Raw genomic sequence first — 24,860 nt, forward strand, 5'->3', positions numbered from 1 at the left:
TTGTGAGTAAGCTGAGAGGACTCAAAGGAAGGAGCTGACAGTGGAGCCATGGAAAGACGAGAAAGAACAGCACTAGTCAAGATTCAAAAGCCACCCATCTTCATCTTAACCACCACCATGCTTAGGACCATGCTTCTTAGAAGGTTACCATGGCAACAGACCTTTAGGATGCCCTGAAAGCAATTTACAGAATTACTGTGCATACTGAACATAGGGAACACAAGCATTTGTTGTTAAACTCTATTTTTAATCACATTTAGGAATTAAATAATCACACAAGCATTTGTTGTTAAACTCTATTTTTAATCACATTTAGGAATTAAATAATCCATCAAACCTTTTAGACATAAATTGCATTGGGTGAAAGGTTATATTTTAATCAATGGTTCATAATTAATTCAAAACAAAACATAGTTCATAAATATTCTGGGCCTAGTTTTAAGAACACACTTGTTATCTGCTTCACCTTTAGGAGTTGGATCAGTTTCTTTTTGTTGCTGTGATAGAATACCATGACCAACTTAAGGAAGGAAGAGTTTAGTTGACCTTAGGGTTTCAGGAGAGTCCATAATAGCAGGGGAGGCAGCAGGTGGCTGGAACAGGAAGCTGAGAGATCACATCTTCATCTACATGCAGGAAGCAGAAAGAGCAAACAAGAAATGGGGTAAAGCCATACCTCTCAGAACCCACCCCTGTAAGGAGTAGAAGTCCTGAGTGAATAAAATTCTGGGTGAATATGTATTGGTGACATGGGCACAGCCATGACATGGACCAAGGCCTCAGACCCATGGGAAATTGGCAAAGCCTTCTTCCTCTGGTCCAAGCACCGGTGTTTACAAAAGACTGACTAGTTCATAAAAACTAACCAGGGCAACCTCTTCCTTCCGAATGTGTTCAGCCGGAGATGGCTCACCCGCAGAGACCTCCTGCAAGACTAGCTAACGCCTCCTTGTGCTGTACAGAGTAAACACACGGAGGAACTTCTCTATGGAAATAATAGGTGTGGCTCCATCAGAGCTCACAGACCACTTGACTCCAACTTTCCATGTCTGTCTATCATTTCTTCATTCCCTCACAGCTCAGGTCAGGTTTCCAAGATCCCACCTACATTGTTTGGGGCACATCTTCAGTGATTACTGCTGCCAGCAAGGCTCTACCTTTTAAAGATTCCACAGCCTCCCAAAGAGCGCCACCAACTGGGGACCAAGTGTTCCAATATGTGACCCTACAGGAGACAAGTTTCATTCCAATCAGCACAGGAGTCATTCATTAATTTAGTTAATTGTGCAGATATTTTGAAGGGATGCTGCTAAGACCTGGTCTTCAATGATCAAAACCTAGTCAAACTTCAAATCAGACTTCAAGTTTTATCCTAACCCTTCCTTGCTGGCATAAAGTGTGTGTGTGTGTGTGTGTGTGTGTGTGTGTGTGTGTGTGTGTGTGTGTCTGTGTCTGTGTCTGTGTCTGTCTGTGTGTGTGTCTGTGTCTGTGTCTGTGTTCTCTCTCTCTCTCTCTGTGTGTGTGTGTGTGTGTGTGTGTGTGCGCGCGCGCGCGCACTCTACCACTGAGCTACAGCCCAGCCCTGATTATTTTTTTATATTTCTATGTGTGGAAATTTCCACCTTGTATTATGCACAGCTTAAAAATAAATTTGTTTTTAATATTCCAGTGATACTTGAAACCATTTTTTAAGACTTATTTAGTTTTAGTTTATGTGTATGAGTGTTTCAGCTTCATGTACATACGTGTACCATGTGAGTACCTGATGTTCTTGGAGGCCACAAGAGGATGTCTGATCCCCTGCAACTGGAAAGTTACACGTATTAGAATCAGTCATGTGGTTGCTGGGACTCTAATCCGGGTCCCATGGAAGTGTAACCTGGATCCCATGGAAGAGCACTTAATGAGCCAGTGTTCCAACCCCCACAAACTATTTTTAATAGCTAAGGTTTATCAAGTGTTTTCCAACATGAACTTCTTCTACCTGCAATGTTGTGGGAGACCAGCCCACACTTTCATGACCAGGGTACTCTTGAGCAGGGAGAAGTGAGGAATATTTAGATAGAAAGAGATACCTAGACGATGAAAGGAAAGATAGAAACACAGGATAGCCTCGGGAGGGCCTGGGTCAAAACCCACCAGCCCAGAACTTTATTCAAAAGGGTATTTTATAACAACGCCAAGGGGAGGGGCAAAAGACTTCCCCCTTGCTAGATACAGCCAAGTTTAGACCCTTCCAAACACCTGGTACCCACGCCTATGGTCCAATAATCCCCTCATGCAGTCCTGCTGGGTAAAGCCACCAGGAAACCTCAGTGGGCTCCAACACAGTATTAACACTGCTCACTTACAAAGTCACTTTACATGGAGAGCACTATTAGTTATTTCCCAGTTCTTCAGACAACCAAACAGTTGGTCTAAAGTGCTATAAGAATTTTGGCTTCACTAAAGGAACACTTCTCCCTTGCTCTGAGTGATTCAACAATGATTCCATTATTAAGAGAATTATGAAATTTCTCTAACATTACGAAAAGAATCCTGTTTGGGTACTTGTTAATTTTCCAAACCACCAAAACCATAAAAATCCAAAAGAAAAGAATTTTTTTTTTTTTTTTTTTTTGGTTTTTCGAGACAGGGTTTCTCTTGTGTAGCTTTGCGCCTTTCCTGGAACTCGCTTTGGAGACCAGGTTGGCCTCGAACTCACAGAGATCCGCCTGGCTCTCCCTCCCGAGTGCTGGGATTAAAGGCGTGCGCCACCACCGCCCGGCTAAGAAAAGAAATTTTAAAAAGGTATCATTTAATGGCATCTTGGATGAATTGCCTGGCTCTTTTAGAACTAGAAGAAAGGCAGATTCATAGCAATTTTAGTTTTTACATTTCTTGTTTCTCTTCACTTCCCTTTTCATTGCCCTTGACCCTGACTATAAACCCAGGCCCAGGTTTTCACTATTTATGCTCTACCCATGTACCACACACAGGTCCTAGTGCTTCTATAGGCAGAGTCTGACATTTCACTGTATAGAGTGATTTAGTCCTTAGGGTCGGGATTCACAGCTAGTTAACCTGTGAATTTCAACTAGTACTTATCTTAAAATAAAATTAAAAATGGAAACTATTATCGAATGAGTTTTTTAGATAACCTATCCTTACTTTGAATAGAAAGAAAGGGTTGAACTTTAAGAGTTACTGTAAATACTTGAAATCCACAGAAAGAGCAGATTGGCAGCTGCTTAGTCCTGGGGGCATCTGTTAAAGTGGACAGGAGCTGCAGATTACGTGGGACTTTGAGGAGTTAAAATAAAACGTCCTGTAACTGTGTTGAAGGTTATAGAGTTATGTGACTATCCTAAAGTTGATTGGTCTATTGAAAGCTCATGACCAGAATAGCAGTACTCACTTCTAATCCCCTAGTTAGGACGGAGAAGCAGGAAGATCATGATTTCAAAGCCACCTGAGCTATATAGCAATATCCTGTCACACATACGTAAAAAGGCTATTTTTGTTGTGACCCACTCGGTTTAATAAAGGCCACTCACGTGGGCATGAGTGTGGAGCCGGCCATAGAAACCTGAGTAACTCCCCAGTTCTGTATCACAGAAGACAATGACTTCCTGTCCTCAAGCAGACCCCTCCCCCACTCATACCACTACCTTCCTGGGTGGGAAGAATGGGGGGTGGGAGTGAGAAGAAGGTGGAGGGGTAAGTATGACTAGAATGCATTATATACATGTATGAGATTGTCAAGCAAATTAATTAGAATAAAACAAGGACTGTGGAGCAATGCACCTATCTTGAGGGGGGAAATTATTGTAGTACATATTAACTTTACTAAAAAAAAACTCGACTCTTCAAAAAAGAAATATCAGAAAACCAACAAACATTGCCTAGGTCCGAGGAAATAAACCACGAAGAGTTAATAGCTTTGGAGATATTGTTGCCATAGCAATAAAATGTTAAAAAAAATTCAATCAGAGTTGATTTACTGCTCAGTCTTAATGTAAGAATCAATTAACTTCAGCAAGCTGCTTAATTCTCTTTAAAGACTAGGACACAAAGCAGAAAGCCTTGGCTACTGCCACAGGAGGCAAGAAAAAAAATGTAGGGCATCTTGTGGAAGAATCTGTACCTCATAAAATTCAACCAAAATAATACAGGAGAAAAGAACCTGTAATAAATAGTCTCAGGGAACTATTGGCAGGAAAACTAACACGGATCCTCAGGATAATGGGCTATTACAGATGGGAATTAAATTGCAAGATCTTTTAAAAGTTTCTCTGCATGTAAAATGTTATCTTACTTAAAGGGAAATCTCATTTTTGTACTGTTATTTCTCCTGGTTATTTTATACAGTTTAATCACTATTAGCATTCTCTCTCTCTCTCTCTCTCTCTCTCTCTCTCTCTCTCTCTCTCTCTCTCTCTCTCTGTATGTGTGTGTGTCTTGTGTGTGTGTGTGCATATGTGTGTGTGTGTGTCTTTGTGTGTGTGTGTGTGTGTGTGTGCATATGTGTGTGTGTGTGTGTGTGTGTGTTAGGAGCTGCACCTGCCCATGTATAGTGGTGTGGAGACCAGAGGTCCATTTTCGGTCTCTCTCTCTTGCTCTCCACTTTATTTTTTGGAGGTACATTCTCTCTCTGAACCTGGAGCTGACCCTTTTGGCTAGACTGGCTGCAGCAAGCGCCCTGAATCCACCTGTCTCTGGCCTCTCTTAATGCTGGGGCTACAGATATGCTTATGGCACTACACCTTCACATGGGTGTTGGAGATGAAAGTCAGGTCTTCGGGCTGGCACAGGAAGCATTTTACTCAGTGAGCCATCTCCCCATCCCCGTAGGTTTAGTCACTGACTTCACTAAATTTAGTTGCTGAAGGGCCATCTGAAAATTACCTTAAACAGATTATATTTGGCAGAAAAATAACTGCATAACAATTCCAGAAAACACTTGATCATATGGGAAGGAGCCACTAACACAGAGTAGACCATTATATTCCAGTCTCCTAACCAGATGCAAAAAACAGGCTTGGGGTCACATGAACATAACAAACACCTTGCAAGAATAGAGCTGGCAAATAAATGAAAATGCTATATAAGAAGTCGGAACTAACCAAAAAGGGTGTCCGTACCCTTACCTTCTTTGTGATAATGAAATTGGCCCTCAGTACCTTGTTTTACATTGTGCTCACACCCATTTTACTGCAACTGTTTACTAAAGAAATTATCTGTTTCCTACTACAGCATGGAATTTTCAATTAATGAAATGCCTTATAAATTCCCAGAAATCCCCTAGTGGGGGATAATTTAGCTGTCACCAGAATAGGGGATAATTTAGTTGTTACCAGAGACCAACGGGACCCCATTTACTTTACTCTGAATTGCTGGGGAAAAAAATAAAAAAAAAAGTCAGCAAAGGTCTTATGTCATTTCTCTACAGACCATAAAACAAAATTGATGTTAGTCTAGCTTGCAGGCACTTAAGATTGGTTTATGCATTATTGGCTGACTCAATGCACTAAGCCATCCATTTTATATCAGAAGTTTTACCAGCAGCACAGGGACACAGGGAACTTGTAAACAAAGATTCCCCAGGGTGATTGCTTTGTGGCTCTCTCAGTGTTCCAGGTGGTTTTAACCTTTTCTTTAGCAATAATCTAAGGAAATGAAAAGGAACCATTCCTTTCAGTGCAGCCCAAGCTAAGGGAGAGAAGCCATTGTTGGCATCAGAATTAAAGCAACTGCTTCTAGCATAATTTATGTGTTATTAAAACACAGAAATATAGGCTAAGCATGGAATGATAGATGGTAAGAAACACAAGGAATGCTAACTGCATAATAAGGACACATTTTTCAGAGAGAGGGAATCATGTCAAAAGAGAATAGTCTATTATCATATTTGATATAAGATACCATGCATGTTTCACATTACAGGTTGGGTATCCCTTACTGAAATGCTCCAGATCTGAAGTATTTCAGCTTTCATGGGTTGTTGTAATGGGGTTGAGGAGATGGCCCAGTGTTTAAGAGCACTGGCTGCTCTTGCAGAGAACCCAGGTTCAGTTCACAACACCCACATGATTGGTGCCTCACAACAGTCTGCAACTCCAACTCCAATTCCAGGGGATCTGATGGCCTCCTCTGGCCTCTGAGGGTACCAGGCACACTTCTGGTGCATAGACAGACACACATGTAGGCAAAATACACCTATAGACACATAAAATAAAAATAAATAAATCTTAAACATTTCCAAAGTCTTTACCAATTGAGCATTCCTAACCTGAAAAGCCCAAACCCCAAATGCTCCAAGTCCTAAACTTTTTAGCATCATATTACACACTCATACACACAGACATGCACACACACACCCCACATTAAGAGAATAATTCACTTTTCTGTTAATCTGACTATGCATTCTTCTAGAGATGTGGTTTGTAGATAATTTCAAGGAGAATACTAAGTTCAGGAAAGCCCAACGCTTGTTACTGTCTCCTTTCACAGAAGATGCTCACAAAAGCTAATGTTCTGATCATTTTTTTTCCTCCCTGGCCATCTAATTTTTGCTCTAGAAATTTAGAACATACTTTTAACTCTGGGAAAAGAGTAATTCCTTATAGCTTATCCTTTTGGCCATCTGTTGATTCTCAGGACTATTATTTGAACACTGCTTTCTAAATACAAGAAAAAATATTTGTAGGAGAGAAAAATCTAGTCTACATTCAAGAGCAAGGATCTGGTAAAGTTCACAGTCTCCAGTTAATGTTTGTGGATTTTCTTCATTGGGATCTGCTAGTAAGGGGGTTTAAACACAAATTTAGACGCAAGAACTAATCAAAATTCCTAGGAAAAAATCAGCAATGCCCACTTTTAAAATGCCACATATGATAATGTACCCCACAGAAGGAACCATTGTTAGAATCCTGCCACCTTTAGGAAAGAAGGGTGCCTTTCATTGTATTGAAGACTGAGCTCTGAAACCAGGCTCTTTCTGCAGTTCTAACGCAAAGGAACTTGAGGGAACAGGAGTAAAGAGGAAAGACAGAAAAACAGCATTGTCTAACTCTTTGTGGTTCCAGAAATCGAACCCAGGACCCTGCACGTGCCAGGAAAGCACTCTGCTGCTCAGCTGTCCCTCCATCATCCTATCCCCAAGACAGCAGAAAAAGAATCCCATCAAATAGACCCCAAACTCATATTAACTTATATTATTATATGGGTTAGAGTTTGTGGGGTTTATCGTACTAAAGGGAATACAGAAATCACATTCATATGAATACTACAGATAGCCAGAGAGGGAAGCATGTTGCCAAAATTCCTTCCCTTGGGGAGAGACATACAGAGCATCTACCCCTCCTCCTAAAGTCCTGATGACAAACTGAGGTACGGTTCCATCAAAGTTCACCTGGGTACCAATGAATGATTTTATCAGGCTGGCTTACAAAAAAATGGGTGAGGGGCTACGGGTAGGAGCATGGCAGCCACACTGGGGGTGTGCACCCAGTAAGGACAATGGCTCCGCAAGCTGCATAGATGAAACCTCCCCTCCTCCTTCCCACCTTCTATCCTCTAGCCACTCCCAGAGACCCCAAGGCCACATCCAGTTAGGTTATAATTGCACACAACTGGTTGGGTGGTGGTGGTGGCTGGATAGTCAGGCGAGGGTCCCATGATCCTCCTGCCCCATCCTTCCAAGACGGAAGGTAGACAACAGTCAACAAGTCCAGCTGTGATGATCTTTGGTGGGCAGGCCCAGTTGGACTCTGGAAGATGGAAGCAGTTTGGCTGCAGCATAGTCCTGTACAAGGCATACACATCTAAAATAATGGCTGACAATTTAGAATGGAATTCAAGCTAAAGTGGGTAAAAATTAAATAAAACAACAACAATAAAATAACAAAACAAAAACAAAAAGACCACTAAGTGCTCTGTATCCTTGGAAAAGAAGTTACTTTTCCCTAGAGGCTTCATGACAGTGCTAATTTTCTTTTTTAAATGAAAGGTGAGAGGAATTTCCCCCATAACATGTCATCAAATCAACTGTTCCCCTTCTTGGAATTTTTAAACACCAAGAACCCACCCACCCCCCATCCCCCACACACATACACATTGTTCAGTTCTGTGGAGAGAGGGAGCATGCGGAACTCTAAACAGCACTGTGGAACTAATTTACTTCATGAATAAGTACAGTTCATGTGCACAAGCAAACATTCAAACAGCTAACTGCTTCATCTGCAGCAGAAATCATTGCTTCTTGTTATTTGTGTCAACTCAGGCATTCCGTGTAATCACATAAGGCATTTGATAACACTAATTTACTCAATAGGCAGAAATCATGTCCACCTGCTACACACACAGTCAAGTGCCAAACCTAAACAACAGTGATCACACCCGCCCTCCTGTCTTCCCTTCCATAAGCCCTGTGTGACATTCTCATCAACGACTGCCCGTAATGCTCAAGGTTTAATGCTAATTTGAAGGAACAGCTTTCCTGGCAAACCACAACAGAGCAGCTGCTCGGAGACAAACCACATCCCTCTACCCATCTCTTGCCACTGTCCATCTTTCCCACTCTATCATGAAACCTAGAATAAAATTGGAGAGGAACTATGGGTGTAGGTCAATGGGTTAGCATACAGAAGACTCAATCCTTAGCATGGAAAAAACAGGGAGGAACTGCAAAGCTACTTTAATATTGTTCTTTTTTTCATAAAATCAGGGTTGAGGGGGTGAATGAGGGTAAAGCACCTGCCTTGCACATCAGCTTCCCAGAACCCACATAAAAAGGCCAGTGGGCAAAGCGGTTTAGGTGTAACCCCACTATATGGGAGGCACAGACAGAACTCCTGGAGCAAGCTGGATAGCCACACAAAAGAGCTCCAGGTTCAGGGAGAGATCCTGCCTTCACTTGTTAGGTGGAAAAATCCAGGAAGACACCTGTACCTGCACACACATCTGTGCCCTCAACATATGTGAATACACATACAAACAACACACACATGTACATATGCGAAACATTTTTTTACAAAACCAATTGTTTCCCAAATAAACTTTATTTTCACAAAGAGTATCACATAGACATAGAAATTTAAATATGACACATGGAACAGTTACGAGTCAAATTACATACATGTGAAGTCACAGTTGGTGTTTGATTTTTCCCACTAACGGGAGGGTGCAAAGACACTGCTATTAAAAAAAAAAAGGCAGATGGCTTATACAACCATTATTACTGGTATATCTTTCTTTCATACGTGTTTTAATGTTTAGCTGAGGACTGATACAAATTTATACAATTGAATAATCAAGATTCTTTCTCTGTCCTTGCTCCAGCACAGACGGCGGCAACAGCTTTGGTGAAAAGCAGCCTTCAAGACACACCACTGTCCTGTCATGAGAGTCACAGGCCTTCTCACAGCCCCCCAGGTTCAGAAAAATGCTAGTGCTGACAACCATCTTATGGTTATACCTGGCATCTTCAAGAACAGGTCTTAGAGTATGTTCTTCCCAGTAGCATGTTTTGGTGGGGAAAATGTCAATGCATAATTAGTAACTTCTACAAACAACAGGGAGTGATAGGAATGGGTGAACTAAGACATACATCTGACCCTCCTCACAGGTCACAGGGGGTGGAGGATGACTGAGGCAATTCAGAGTCAGTGTGATGATTATTCTATGAAAACACACATTTCTGAATCCTGAGGAGAGCTGTGACCTGCCAGGAACAGCCAGAACTGTCCCCAGAGGTAAAGACGCAAAGGGAAATGGGGCCCAACAGATACAAGCAAACTCGCTGCTTCTTCCTTAGCAGAAAATAAAAAAAGTGAACTCAGGGACAGAAGACACATCTACAGCTTAACCACCAGCGCTGAGCTCCTCAATCAACTTCCAGACAGCTCCTCTCCTCCAGAAAGTACTACTGTAAGACCAACGGCTTCCCGTGGGCATCAGAACAGCAACAGCTGGACAATAGTGCACTCGACCCGTTCTTATAAACTAGAAGAAACTATTTCTAACTGACGGAGCTCTGGGAAGTCTGTTGTAAGTATTTGAGATAACACAGGCCTGGAGAGATGGCTCAGTGGTTAAGAGCATGGGCTGTTCTCCCAGAGGTCCTGAGTTCAATTCCCAGCAACCACATGGTGGCTCACAAACATCTGTAATGAGATCTGGTGCCCTGTTCTGGCCTGCAGGCATAAATGCAGATAGAACACTGTATATATAATAAATAAATCTTTTTTAAAAAAGATAAACAATTTGATTAAAATCAATTTGAAAAACAGAATTAGTCATTATTTTTAGAAGTCAATTTGAGATAAAATGATAAAAATCAATTTTCAAACCAAGGATAAGTGTATTGATAGTAGTTGGTATAGCCCGGCCTCATTTTCAATGAGTCAGAAACAGGAAAAGTCTAGTTGATTTACCAACTTCTCTCATGGTTTAGTGTTACTGCAAAGTAATATACCAGCTGTAAACTTTACACACTGAAGAACCAGGAGGCTAATCTGGTAGCCTTAAAGTAAACATTGACTCTAAATACAATTCTCTGCCATGCCTACCATAGTTTGAAGCATTGATCACAAGGAAACAAACACATAAATTATTTGTCTGACTTATTTTACTAGGCCATTAGCCACTATGAAGTCTTGGCAGAACGTTTCAATGCACACCTATTCATGAGTTGCTAACTCCATCATTCATCCAACATTGCACATCTCCACAGTGAGGCCATAACTGTTAGGGAATGAGGGGCCACCATATGTCTCCTCAAGCAGGGACTCAAAGGCAGGTAAAGAAAAAGCTACTTCACTATAACATGAAAGTAGCAAGCCCTGGACTATTGTAAAAGCTTTTAAACACATCAGTTGTCTAACTTAGAGGAAACAGAAAGAGGCTGCAGTGCAGGGAACTGTTTGTGTTCCAACCTGTTCATAGGTTGCGGCATGTTTCCAGTTGCAATACGTCACTGTTAGAAGGAAGCAAGCGAACAAGCTTCGTGCGAACATGGGAACGGCCCAGAAGTCTTCCACTCAAAGATGACTGTTTCTTCCCAATAACTTACCAGAAATATGTGGATATTTACAAAGTCAATGGGGTTTCTTAAACAACAAAAAATAATATAAAACTAAAAACAAACAAAGCAAGAACAGAATGTTAATGTTAAAAACTACAACTTTCTTTAAAGGTGCCGCCTTCCCTTTACAGATGGACGCATATACAATGGCAGGTGCGTCCCTACAGTTCGTCATGCACATAGGTGAATTCTCTAGCCGATATAAATCCATCTTTGTCTTCATCTTCTTTATCAAAAATATCCTCCACCAAAGCATCATGGTGGCTTTCATTCACCACTGCACCGTGCTTCTCAAACTCCTTCTTTAGATACACTTTAACCTACAAAATAACAGCTCTCGTTAACAAATAATCCACACACATTATATCACTGTAATGATATAGAGCAAGTACTAAACAACTCTGTGACCCATTCCTAAAGGAGTTAAAACAACCTTTGCTTTACAGGTATGATGGAGACATCAAATAGTTTTCAGAAGTGAAAATAATGCTTATATTATGCATATATATACACACACATGTATATTTACATAATCTTTGTATCAAATACAACGTTTTTATTAAAACCTATTACCTGCCTTTTTGCCTTTTTTTTTAAAAAAAATTGTGTGTGTGTGTGTGTGTGTGTGTGTGTGTGTGTGTATGTGTGTGTGTCCCTCCATCACTCTTACTCTCACTGCTTGAGATGCAGTCTCTCACTGAGCCTGGAGCTCACTGATAGCCACCCTGGCTGGCTGACAAGTCCCAGGGAGCTCCCTGTCTCTCTGCCTCCCCAGGGCTGGGATCGCAGGCAGATCGCAGGCATGCACTACCACACTCTGCTTTTCCCATGGTACTAGGGATCCCATTTCAGGTCCTCATGCTTGTATGGCAAGCACCTGAGGCATGGAGCCATCTCCCCAGCCCGTTTGCTTGTTTTAAGCCGGATTCCCTTTCATTCTCATAGTTGCACATTAAGAAGTCAACGTTTAAGAATGTTTATTTCACAGCTCATTTAAATTGGTGTGTGTTCTGAGGTGTTCGTACATGTGCTTGTTCAAGTGGGGTTGTGCATGTATGCACATGTGTATGCATGTATACGGAAGTCAACCTCAGATATCATTTCTCAGAATCTTGTTTTCTGAGACATGGTCTCTCACCTGGAATGGCAGAGTCAGCCACTGGGACTGGCTAGCAATCTCCAGGGATCTGCCGGTCTCCTCCTGCCAGCTCTGAGATTATACACACACACTTCCACACCCAACTTTTGTCCCACCTTGGATTCTGGGTCTGGAACTCAAGTCATCATGCTTGAGTGGCAAGCACTTCACCGACAGCTATCTCCTCATCTCCCATCTAGGGGCATTTTTAATTCCTGGATTATCTACCAATACTCTCTGACTCTGAAAGGTATTTATTACTATTCTTCAGGACAGAAATGCCTTTTTATTAACTCCACACAGTACAGTCTCATTGACACAGCATTTCGTGTGACGTCTCATGTTCTCAAGAGAACCAAACATCAAACATGGTGGTGAACTAGCTTGACTGATCTGCTCACCATGGGATGCCTATGGTAAATGTGCTCATCCACTCACTGAAAGTAGAGGAAACAGGACATTAAGTTTTATGAAATTTCATGTTTGTCTTGGTGTTTTATTCAATTCAGCTTTTAGATTGCTTCTTGTATAGATTTAATTGAAAATAAAAATGTAGGCTTTAAAAAATGTTTGGGCAGCATTTTAAAGTGTTGATAGAATTAACATAACTTTAAAAATGTTTAAATATGCCATGCCTATTACATTGTTCACTATGTTTAGCTAATATTTTCACAGCATTATACTAAAACTACCAAAAAAATACTTTAAAGAGATTATTAGTATCATAAAATCTTCCAGAAGTTGGTGAGATTTGATTTTTTTAATGTTCTTTTAAAGTTTAACTTATAGAAGAGGAAATTTTTTAAGATCTATTTTTATTTTATGAGTGCTTGCCTGCATGTCTGTATGTGCACCACATGCGTGCCTGATGCCACAGAGGTCAAAAGAGGCCATTGGGCATTGGATCAGCTGGAACTGGAATTACAGACAGTTGTGAGCCATGTGGATGCTGGGAATTGAACCTGGGTTCTCTGGAAGAGCAGCCAGTGCTCTTAACCACTGAGCTATCTCTCCATCCCAAGAGACACATTCTTGTTTTTGTTGTTTTATTTTTTCGAGACAGGGTTTCTCTGTGTAGTTTTGGTGCCTGTCCTGGATCTTGCTCTGTAGACCAGGCTGGCCTCGAACTCACAGAGATCCGTCTGGCTCTGCCTCCCGAGTGCTGGGATTAAAGGCGTGCGCCACCACCACCCAGCAAGTGAACTGAAGTTTTTATGTACTTTTTTGTTTTTGACTCTCAATAACCAAAGAAAACTTTAAACAAATTATGCTACATGTTTCCTGGCTTACTTGAATGCTATAATTCACTTTGCTGAAACTAAGAGATAAGTGTGTAATAAGAAATACTATACTGCCAGGCATGATAGTGCATGCCTTTAATGCCAGCAAAAACAGATGGATGTCTGAATGTGAAGCCAGTGTGGTCTACATAGTAAGTTTAGGCCATCGGGGATAGTTACATAGAGAAACCCTTTCTCAAATTAAAAAAACAAAAACAAAAACAAAAATTAAAAAAAAAACACACAAAAAATACAAAAAATATTATATTAATCAAAAGCTAAGTTTTAATATATATAAATTATATATACATATCAGAAAATGCTCTTAGAAAGATTCTAAGCTTTTATAATCAAGAGGTTTGAAATAATTATGTGCTAGAATCAAATCGCGTAAAAAAAAAAGCCAATTTTTAGGAGAAAAAAAAGATATAATATGCCTGACACCTTTTACATTGTGCCCCATCTAAGTCTGTCCAGGGTTTATTTCTAAGTGGTTCACCACAGACGTCACCCCTCTACTTCCTCCCCTCCCCCTTGGCCCCTGCCTGGTCACCTCTTTTCTCTCATCAAATTCTCCCACTGCTCCTCTGGTTCCAATTTCTAAAATGTGCTTATCCACAGAAAGTTCAGCTGGCCCCCGTCTGTCACAGGCTACACACAGGCAACGCAGATCTACCGGGCACAAGGTCACACTCCGTAGGTGCCACTGTGCTCCACAAAGGGGCAGCAACACACCGGAGCAAAGCTCTGTAAGAAGCGTGCACCGGGAAGACAACGCATCCATTCTAACCAGCAGAATTCCCACGCTAATATATGACTAGGCGTAAAAGGGAATTGATTTTGAAGGCCATATCCACTTGGGACTTCTCCAAATTTCTCTACTTTGGATCCCCGAAACATGTGTAGGGGGGTGCCTCAAATCTATGCTTTTCTGGCCCTATCAAAGAACCTCTAGAAACGAGTCAAGTCATGACAAGAGCTTGGCTTAAGTTCACCTAATGCCTGTGTAACAGTTGTGAAAAAAATATTTTGTCATTTCCAGTATTCTCCCCAGAGAGCTTCTAAGTATTTCTGGCTTTCCTTCAATAGACCTTTCTCCGAAATTCACTGCAAATAACCAGAGCGTTGTCAAAAGTGGCTGCCAAGGAACAGAGCTTTCTCTGATGGAGTAAACAAGCAAATAAGGCACAGTCAGCAGCGTGGCCTACAGAGTGGCCATTGGGACAAACTGTCCTGTCGCTGTGCTCCTCGGCCAGCTTGGGTCAACGGTGCATACTGCCCGCTCCTGCCAGAATCCAAACAACGCTGCGCGCCTGAAGGATGGCTGCCTTTGGATACACTGGTTTCGAGTCAGAATTCCAGACATGCCTTCTAAAGTAAGATTATATTCTCCCTTTTCATCTGAACCCATGGCTACGAGTAGAAAGAACTGTGTGCCTGGCTGTGACCATGCCACATCAGCAGGATCTGATCAGGACCCTGTAAACTTGAAAACCAAAGCAGAGTCGTAGGAGTGCCTATGCTATAGTTTCCTATTGTCTTTAAAAACACAATCAAAGGCTGGGGACATAGCTCAGTGGATAAGACCATTGCTGTGTAAGCATGAAGGCCCCAGTTCAAATCCCCGGCACTATAGAAACTGCGTGTACCTGTAACCCCAGCTTTGTGGAAAGGAAAAGGGAGATCCCAAGAGCTTGCTAGCCAGCCAGCCTAGCCAAAGGTTCAGTAAGAATCTCAAGGTATTAAGGCAGACAACAATAGGGGAGACACCCAATGTCCTGTTCTTCTGGCCTCTGCATGTACACCCATGGGTGTACACACTGCACATTTACAGGTATGAGCCATATATGCAAACCACACACATAAATGTACATATAACCAAAATGCTGTTTGCAACCCCCATGAATCACTAAAATGCAACCCAGCCTGTACCATCACTTGTCATCACATCCCCACTCCACCAACTTGGACCAGTGATCTTAGTCCTCCCTCCTCAAACTCTGACATGTAAACAGACACCATTTGTTTAGGGTAAAGTGATGTCATGTAGTTGGAATGAAAGTAAGGAGAGGGCTAGGGGAGGTAAAGGAGGCAAGGAGGAGGGAATGGAAGTTATTATATCCGTCTCAGGATATGGTCTGTGAATAAAGGAAACTACTAAATAGTATGTACATTTTTTTTCTGCCTTTTGTGTAAGTCAACTAATGATAAATATTTGCTTAAACACCGGAAAATACATTGGAAACTAATAAGCCTGGATGGGGTGGAGGGATCCAGTGAAGGATGAAGATGACATGGGCACAGTAAACACATTTTTTTGTTTTGTTTTGTTTTGTTTTCTGAGGTGCTGAGGATTGATCTCAGAGCCTTGCACATTCTAAGCAGAGCTTGGCCAACTGAGTTACATGCCCAGCCCAAGACTTCTTAATATATATTAACTTGGATCAGTTGATTTTTTTAAGTCACAAGAATATGTTACATAATTTCTTTTAGTGAGAGAAAATTACAACTTATCTTGGGTGTTGGGGGAGGTATGTAACTGTTAACACTACATCATATGAAACTCAGTGACACGGATTCTAAATCCCAGTGCTTACGAAGCTGAGGCAGAAGGTTCACCAAGTCAAGGCATGCTTGAACACTGGGAGCTCCTATCTCAATCAAAACAACACACAGCAAAACAAAATTACAAAGAAACAAACCCACTAGTGTCCAGGAAGATCTCTTGGCTCCCAACAACTTTGTTTGAGACACCACTTCCTGGCTCTGAGAGAGAAACTCATCCAAACATTAAAAAGGACTGAACATCGCTGGGAGGCAGAGCCAGGAGGATCTCTGTGAGTACGAGGCCAGCCTGGTCTACAGAGCGAGATCCAAGACAGGCACCAAAACACAGAGAAACCCTGTCTTAAAAAAAAAAAAAAAAAAAAAAAAGACTGAGCATCCATCCACCTGGACATGGCACACTGGGAACTATAATAGGAACCACAGGGCATGTGTCTGTCTCCACTTTCTTCTCTACAAAAGCCAGTGACTGAGAATGCTTGGGATGTGGAGAAATCTTTCTTCCTCCCACCCCAAAGGGTAGGACTTCAGATGGCTGAGGAAGATCCCCCTGTGGAAAATCCAGAAACCCAGGAGCTAACTTAACAAACTCGGTCACGTCAACTGCGTGTTGGAGAGTACTATGAAACACACAGCCAGTCCTCCGCCATCTCAAACAGGAACTGTCCACATGGGGAACTTCTCGGGGCTTACGTGTTTCTCCTACACTCAGAACGGTCATGAAAAAACGAAACTTCCCAAGAGCCAAGGGTGAAGACGAGACACAGTCAACACTAAGCAGAGGGAAAAAGGAAGTGGCCGGAGACTGGACATGCTTTCTCAGTCAACACAGTTCCTACACAAGGGTTGACTACAAAAATGGAAACTTTCGAAGCACTTTAGGAAAAGCTATGAATAATTTTTTATGTAAACAAAAAGAAATTTTTCTTATTATTTACTTATTCTTTGAGAATTTTATATAGTAAATTTTATCATATTTTTCCCAACCCCTCCCTCCACCCAATTTCATGTTCCTTTTCTCTCTTAAAAAGAAAAAAGCCACTAAAAACCATGGAGTCTGATTTGTGTTGGCCACTACTCCTGAGCATGGGGCCTGCCCTGGAGTACGACTAACACTCATTATCACTCCATTGAAGAAAATGGAGTTTCCTTTTCCCAGCAGCTAATGTATTTCTGAAAAGTAGAAGAAAAACAGCATAGAGGCAGAGGGTAGGGTCACCTCATGCTTAGAGAGTTTCCAGTCATCATTGAGATCCATTTCTTGAAACGATTCATGGGACCTTGGGCCATTTCGAATCTCCAGGAGGTCAATGTTGAATATCAGTGTGCTCTCTGGGGGGATTTTGCCTGATATGAGGAGATAGGGAAATTTTTATTTAGAAGATCTGAAAGTATTCATAACAAAATCAATTGTGGCAACAGACATTTTAACTACATTAAATGAAAAGGCCCTCTAGGATTGTCACAGGCGGTGGAAATCACTCCTTCTATAATTACACTTTACCCGGGAAAGAAAAGCAGACTCAAAGAAGGAGTTACCCAAACTGGCAGAACAAAGGACTCTAGTGTGGAGTAGTGATAAAACATATGCACATATGCAGATGTTCCCAAAAGCTCCCACGCTAAGTTTCAAATATAATTAAGGCCCTTCACGTTACACGTCAAGAATGACTTTTAAAGGGCTTTGAGCAATTCAGACGTAATTATATTACAAGAGATTTACTAATTTAGATCAGAAAGTCTTGACCTTCGAGTACACAGGGTTGGTGCTGCCGTGCCGTGCCTACCACTGGGAGGCAGTATAGAACAGTGTGAGCTCTGTTCACATCTGCTGCCTCTAGGCATCGATTCCTTCTTCGTAAAATGAGATTGATAACATTTTCTGCCTTAGGAGTCTATGAGAAGGATAAAGGGCAAAAACTTACGCAAAACTAAAATGCTAAGTATTATTCTTAATAAATAGTAAGAGCCTGATATAAGTTATTAAGATATAATTTTCTTACAGGCCTTAAAAATAATAAAGGAACATTCAAAATTTTCAACAACTTAGGAAATACCTCCCTGACATAGAACTTCACGCATTTGTTGAAGACATTTCATCAGAAAAGGAAAATCCAAACGAACTTCTGTAAAGGAAGCTAACAAATCTTCAAGAGTTTAAAAAAACAAAACAACAACAACAACAACAAACCTGTTAAAATCTCAGGTACAAACAAAAAAGCCCAACTAATAATCAAAGAAACAAACCCTTCTTGTAATTTGGGGCATTTTTTTTTTTCAAACTTGCTTTCTTATAACTCTATTTAATAGAAAGGTCTGGGCACACCCATTAAACAAGTCTTAGCTATGTCCCCATGGAACTTTCCTCAAAGTTTCACGAAAGGCCATTAGTCAGTTTCTAAGAGGACAACACTCACAGTGCGAGCCAAAGCTTACCGTTCGTGATGGAGACAGGGAAGGGGCATGCACTTAGGTCGGTGGGAAAGCTGGCATCTTTCCAAGGAGGCATGCAAGCGTGTGTTAAAACACTACGAAACTAGTGGCAAATACACAGTAGAAGAATTAGTTTCATGACCCTGAAGGAATGACTGCATGCTATGAAGTACAGCTGAGTTAATGGATGGACAACTACGACCGCGCTGCATACATCAAGTTAACAGTAAAAGAACAAAGACACAGGAAAGAAAGACTACATCTAGGCACTAGGGAAACCTTTTTTTCCTAACTACTGGGTTTCTTTCTGTGAAGAATATAATCAGAACTGAATTCGGTTAATAACCAAGCCTGTGGACCATGGCTTAGACAGCTAGTCCTACTTTGGAGTATATCATATTCATATACAGTACTTAACCTCCTTAGGAAACCGGGGCAAGGAATCTTGGTCCCTACTTTGTCAATGGAAATGCTTTGCTGAAGAATGGTGTGAAATCTATTTAAACCACATCAGAGTGATTCTCTATCTGCTTCTGATAGCTTCTCACAATTTTTTCTTCACTGTATAAGTACTACATTTTCTTCATAGAGAATTTGGAAGATAGAATCAGAAATAAATATAATTCTCAGAATCACAATACACTATGAATATTTTATTCATTGTGATACACTTTCAGTGTGCATATACTCCCCCTTATACTCACAGGGAAAGCTAGTCATACAGAAAATCTACTTGCTACTTTTACGTTACACACATTTCATATGTAACTTATATTTGGCTAACCTCTGATGATAACACTCAGGTTGGTTTCAATCATTTTAATGTAAGAAACAATACAGTGGTAGACATCGTGGTCCACTAACCTGTCTCTTCAGATCTGGCCATTGTCTCAGAGCAGATTTCAGTGAAGAGACATCTGGGGCCAGCTGATAAGCATCACCAAACAGCCCTTGGAGAGCTGTGTAAACTCAGCCTAAACACCAGGTGCATCTGTGCCTTGGATCCAATTGGCACAAAAACTGTGTGGACCAGCCAGCCAGCTTGCAACACAAGGAGAATTATTTTTAATTCATGTCAATATATTATTTTAAAATAAACTATTGAGCTGGGCACTGACAAGGCAGAGTCAGGCAGATCTCTGAGTTAGAAGGCCAGTCTGGTCTACAGAGCAAGTTCCAAGACAGCCAGTGCTACACAGAGAAACCCTGTCTTGAAAACACAAAAATAAGTAAGTAAAATTAAAATAAGCTATTGAAAACTTTACAAATATATTTGAAAGCAAGAATGAAAGGACTCCCAATGAGATCTACAGTGTGGAAGACTTCCTGGCTGTAAACTATATCTATCTATCTATCTATCTATCTATCTATCTATCTATCTATCTATCTATATACAGCCACACATCAAATTGTATCCAACGATCTATATTCCAAAGGTCCAAATCATCAAGACACTTGTTGGATGGCTTTTCTTGTTGCATTGTTAAAGTGAGTTTATGGGTTTCCATTTGGGAGGGAGGAAACATTCAGAGACGAACAACAGTGATGGTTACACAATTTTACCTTTTCCTTCTTTGCCATAGGCCAGGGCAGGAGGAATGATGAGCTTTCTCTTCTCTCCCACACACATCCCCTTCAAGCCTTGGTCCCAGCCTTTGAGAGCCTCCAGGATGCCCAGGGTGAACCAGATGGGCTGACCATTGTTATGTTTGTGGCTACCAGAAAGAAAACACATCCAAATTTAAATAAATTTGGATCTTTTTTCCCCCATTAGGAATTTAAGCCAGAGTCCCATGAATGCTAGATGAGCAATCCATACATGAGAGATATTTTTTGTGACTTTAAAACAATGATCACTGCTATGCTTCATTTTGTCTACTCACCAGTGGTTAAGCTTATGACCTCAGAAACTAAAGAAAACAGCCATTCTTGGATTGGAAACACACACACCCAAGTCTACTTCATAGCAATTCAATTAATTCCCTGCTCACTTTTCTTGATGCAAAATTCATAAATTGAGTCAGCCTGAGAAGAGCAGAGGAAATAGTAAAAATAATAATAACAATTAATTTGAACATGTACTTTAAAGCAAGTATTGTTGCAAATTCGTCTCTAACTTCAGTGATAATCCTGTTGTTGATAAGTATTCTTAGAAGATTATCCCCAGGATTTGCTCCTCTGTCTCTCAAACCACAAGGAGCTCAAATCTACAGCAGTTGCACATAACCTACTGTATACATTAAACCATCTTTAGATTATACATACTATAATGTGAATGCTATATAAATAGCTGTTATATTGGATAATGACAATACAAAGTCTGCAAGTGTTCAATACATACATACATACACACACACACATTTCAAATATTCTAGATCTATACTTGATTTGAATTAAGGGACACAGAACCTGCAAAGGGCCAGCTAATCTAGTATTATCCCTTTGTACAGAGAAAATGGAGGTTAAGTGTACAAGCATTTGACTTTAGATATACCTAACCTCTCAGTTCAAGGTCTTAATGACAAAGTTATACTTTCCCAGGAGGGCTACAGACCAAGGAAAAATTCAGGGAATGTCTTGAGTTTGAGAAGGAAGATAAAAGGCTAGGAAAATTACTGCTAAAACCTGAAGGTCCATTTGCACCCAGACACAGAGACAGGAGTATCTTATCTTTTTTTCTTTTCTTTTTTTCCTTTTTTTTTTTTTTTACAAAGTAATTAGTCCATTCATTCTTTTTGTTTTGTTTTGTTTTGTTTTTTGTTTTGTTTTGTTTTTCGAGACAGGGTTTCTCTGTGTAGCTTTGTGCCTTTCCTGGGACTCACTTGGTAGTCCAGGCTGGCCTCGAACTCACAGAGATCCGCCTAGCTCTGCCTCCCGAGTGCTGGGATTAAAGGCATGCATCCCCACCGCCCGGCTCTTTCTTTCTTTTTAAATCTATTTAAATTTATTTTATGTGCATTAGTGTGAAGGTGTCAGAACCCCTGGAACTGGAGTTACAGACAGTTGTGAGCTGTCATGTGGGTGCTGGGAATTGAACCCTGATCCTCTAGAAGAGCAGCCAGTGCTCTTAACCACTGAGGCGTCTCTCCAGCCCCGAGACAGGAGTATCTTCCTTCCGTCTACAAGCCTTCCTGATGGCCAGTTGACTGATGGTTCCGATGCATGGAAAAGGCTGCTTTCCCCCTAAATCTCCACTTACACCCAGACCCTCTCCAAAGATCTACGATGGGGCTACTCAGAAAATCCTGGAGCAGTAGCCCCTCAAGTCCTGGAAGGGAAAGGAACAGGAAGATGTCCTAGCATCCTGAGAGACCAGCTTAGTTCAACTACTAGAGAGCAAGGAAAGTGTTTTATTTCAGGATAACTTTTTGGTGTGAATAAAATGTCCTTGTGCTAGGTTTATGGGTACCATGGTTACGAAATCTGGGTAAATGGCATTCCTTCTTGTGGTACTGCATGTTCCTTCATGATCACGGGGCAAAAAGAACGGAGAAGCCGCAATCATCTGCACTGACTACACTTGGCCACATTTTTTACAGCTAAGCTAGTCATCACACAGATGACGGTTCTGGCAACACAAAACACTCTTTGGAGACTTATTTAGTGGTATTTCTCCATTAAAAATACCAGTTCTACCCAGTAAGCCAGGCCTAAGACTTTACATCAATGGCGGCATGACAACAGTCCCCTCCCCAAGTACCAGAACATTAGCAGTGAACTGCTACAAAATATCTGCACAGGTCGTTGGCCCTGAGATGGGAAAGAAATTAGGCTAGACAGGAGAGAGATCAGACTGAAAGCAAGGATGTAACTGAAATTTTGAAGTGCAATGTCACAGTATCGGTTACTAACTGCTGTGCCCTGGCCTTACTGGCAAGGACAAAGCGCTGACAACCTGTTTTGGGAACCTTTTACCAGAACAGTGTTCAGAGAGAAGTGTCATCCACTACCCTCAGGCCTCACAGAAGACCATGTCTCAAAGCAGTTTATTAAAACAAAACCAATCTAAGGACCTAAGGTGAGGTAAAGCTTGGGGCTTAGCTCATATGATTCCCTCATTTGCAAAGTCCTCCTCCAGCTCTGCCTTGATAATCTCCACTCATCACTTTCCTGGCTATTCTTCTGTTCTGAATGCCATCTTTACCCTCCCCCCCCCCCTCAGCACAACTAACCACAGGCTCCCCACACTTTGCCAGTGCTCTCAACATTCTGCACTCTCCACCAACTGAGTCCTTTCCTATCTCCCCTGCCCTACAATTGGAGTACTGCTGGAGGACCAGAACTTGTTTTTAGCAAACTTTGCATCTCTAGGACCTGAAATGCAGCTTTCAGTGAGTGTTTACAAGCGGGATGAATGGATGGATACAGATGGTTAGAAGGTGAACTTTCTGAATGTCCCTAAGGAAGTGCTCGTTAAATACTTTCAGAATGGAAATCATTACACCTGTGAACATTACCTGCCGCCTTTCTTTGTTTATAGAAAAGAAATGCTAGCACAAAGCACCTGGAAATCCTCCCACTATGACTTCTATAACCACACCTACTCCATCAATGAAGCCTGAGTTTCTAGAAGAAAGGAATGTCTCCTGAAATCACCATCCTGTACTTTGACCAAAATGCCACCTGCCAGAAAGTTAAACAGGTCAATGAAACAGCATTTGTGCATCTTTTAGAAGCAGGCAAATAGATGATTGTACATTTTGCTCTTGAAGCAAAATGACACATTTTAGTATTTCTTATGCCCAATTAAAAGTGGAATCAGGTATTTTTACCTAAGGAATGGAGTTTGAGATAGAAAATTCTGTTAAGCCTTTTCTACTTACTGCTTAATTATAACCTAAGTATTTCTGTAAAACTTCAAATATTCTAGATCTAATTTTATAAAGAATAAAGTTAAAGGAAATTAACTTACGAAGACTACATGTCTCCAGAAAACTCTTTCAAGGCCTTGTTCTCTAGAACTGGCTTTTGACAATTTTTCCCCCAAAGGTAAGCAGGTGTTTCAGTTTTTTCTGTTTTCTGAGGTAAAGGAACTGTTAGCTTTACAAGAGGAGGGCTGGTGTGACTGGGTGGGTTCTTTATCGTTCTGCCTAAGAGGCATAATTACTTACGTGGAGTGAAACAGGGAGCCGTCCTTTTCTAAATAGCCCTCGTAGTGGACCAACATCAGGTCCCCTCCCTTGGTCTTGCGATGGCAGATGAACGGCTTCTGGAGAACTTCGATTTTCACTTCTGGCTCCGGGATCAAAGCTCCACTCACAGCCATGACCCCCAGTGTCAAGATCGCGTTCCACAAGAAAAACCTCATGTTACCAAAGCAGAGGAAGGGCCCCCGACTTCATAGAGTTAAAAATGTGCCGAAAGCGACGTCGGCCTCGGGTAAACTCAGGACTCCCTCAACCCTCCCAAGAAGACGTGGCACTTTTACTACCAACTTTCCCACACACTGAGAACTCTCCTTTAAAGAGTTAAAGCCCCATCCCAACGTGATTGGCTCTGATAAGGCGGCTGCTTTGGAAGAGCTGTCTTCCATTGGCTGGCGGTGCTGTCCATCAGGCTCCCCTCCAACCAATGGCGCTGCAACAGTCTAGTGCTTCGGTGTGGTGTTGGGTCAGACCGCCGGATCCAGCCTCTCCGAGAAGTCTTAGAGCCCCCGGATTAAGAAATTCTCCCACCCTGGGAGAGCAGTTTAGTGCAGAGCTATCAGGAAACTCCTTGGGGGAGGGCTTCGTAAAGGGCTCCCACTGAGCCACTGAAGAGCCCCGGGCCAGGTGACAAGGGTCTTTTGGAAAGACCGGATACTGGAGAGCACCCACCTCCAAGATACCACAAACAATGGCTCAGTACTGTGGCTTACTAATTTAGACCGTGAACTCTAAGGATGAGTAAGAATGCTAAAGTTCACAAAGCACATTCTGGTGCAAGATCCTCACTAATTTAACATGGTTATTATTATTATTATTATTATTATTATTATTATTATTATTATTATTATTTTACCATTTAGACAGTGTCTAAGTTAGGCTTTCCATTCTTGGGTTAAAACATCATGACCAATAGCAACTTGGGGAGGAAAGGATTTTTATCGATTACACCTCATATCACAGTCCATCATCCAGGGAAGTCAGGACAGGAACTCAAGACAAGAGTCGGGAAGCGGGAACTAATAGAGAGGCCATGGAGGGATGCTGCTCACTGTCTTGCTCAGCCTGCTTTCTTATAGCACCCAGGACCACCTGCCCAGTGATGACACCACTCGCAATGGGCTGGGTCCTCCCCCATCAATCAGTAATTAAGAAAATGCCCTACAGACTCGCCTGCAGACAAATCTTATGACGGTTCAGAGCTCATCTTTCCAAATTACTCTATCTTGTGTCAA

At 41.5% G+C, this 24,860-nt stretch overlaps 1 protein-coding gene across 1 annotated transcript; it reads right to left on the bottom strand.

The window, feature by feature from the left end:
* Positions 1-10,925: 10,925 nt before the first annotated feature.
* Fkbp14 (FKBP prolyl isomerase 14) lies at positions 10,926-23,895 on the bottom strand. The gene is made up of 4 exons (XM_059256676.1): positions 23,593-23,895; positions 20,045-20,196; positions 17,268-17,395; positions 10,926-11,385 (listed from the first exon to the last, which is right to left on the bottom strand). The coding sequence occupies exons 1-4, from the start codon at positions 23,787-23,789 to the stop codon at positions 11,227-11,229; spliced, it is 636 nt and encodes a 211-aa protein (XP_059112659.1). The 5' UTR covers positions 23,790-23,895; the 3' UTR covers positions 10,926-11,226.
* Positions 23,896-24,860: the final 965 nt, after the last annotated feature.

Source organism: Peromyscus eremicus, chromosome 3 (genome assembly GCF_949786415.1).
Source record: "Peromyscus eremicus chromosome 3, PerEre_H2_v1, whole genome shotgun sequence".
Classification (NCBI taxonomy): Eukaryota; Metazoa; Chordata; class Mammalia; order Rodentia; family Cricetidae; genus Peromyscus; species Peromyscus eremicus.

Coding starts and splice junctions, on each gene's coding strand:
- Fkbp14 (XM_059256676.1), bottom strand. CDS start 23,789: ATGAGGTTTTTCTTGTGGAACGCGATCTTGACACTGGGGGTCATGGCT. Junction 20,197..23,592: donor GGCTCCCTGTTTCACTCCAC/GTAAGTAATTAT, acceptor TCTTTCTGGTAG/CCACAAACATAACAATGGTC. Junction 17,396..20,044: donor CTATGGCAAAGAAGGAAAAG/GTAAAATTGTGT, acceptor TCCTCATATCAG/GCAAAATCCCCCCAGAGAGC.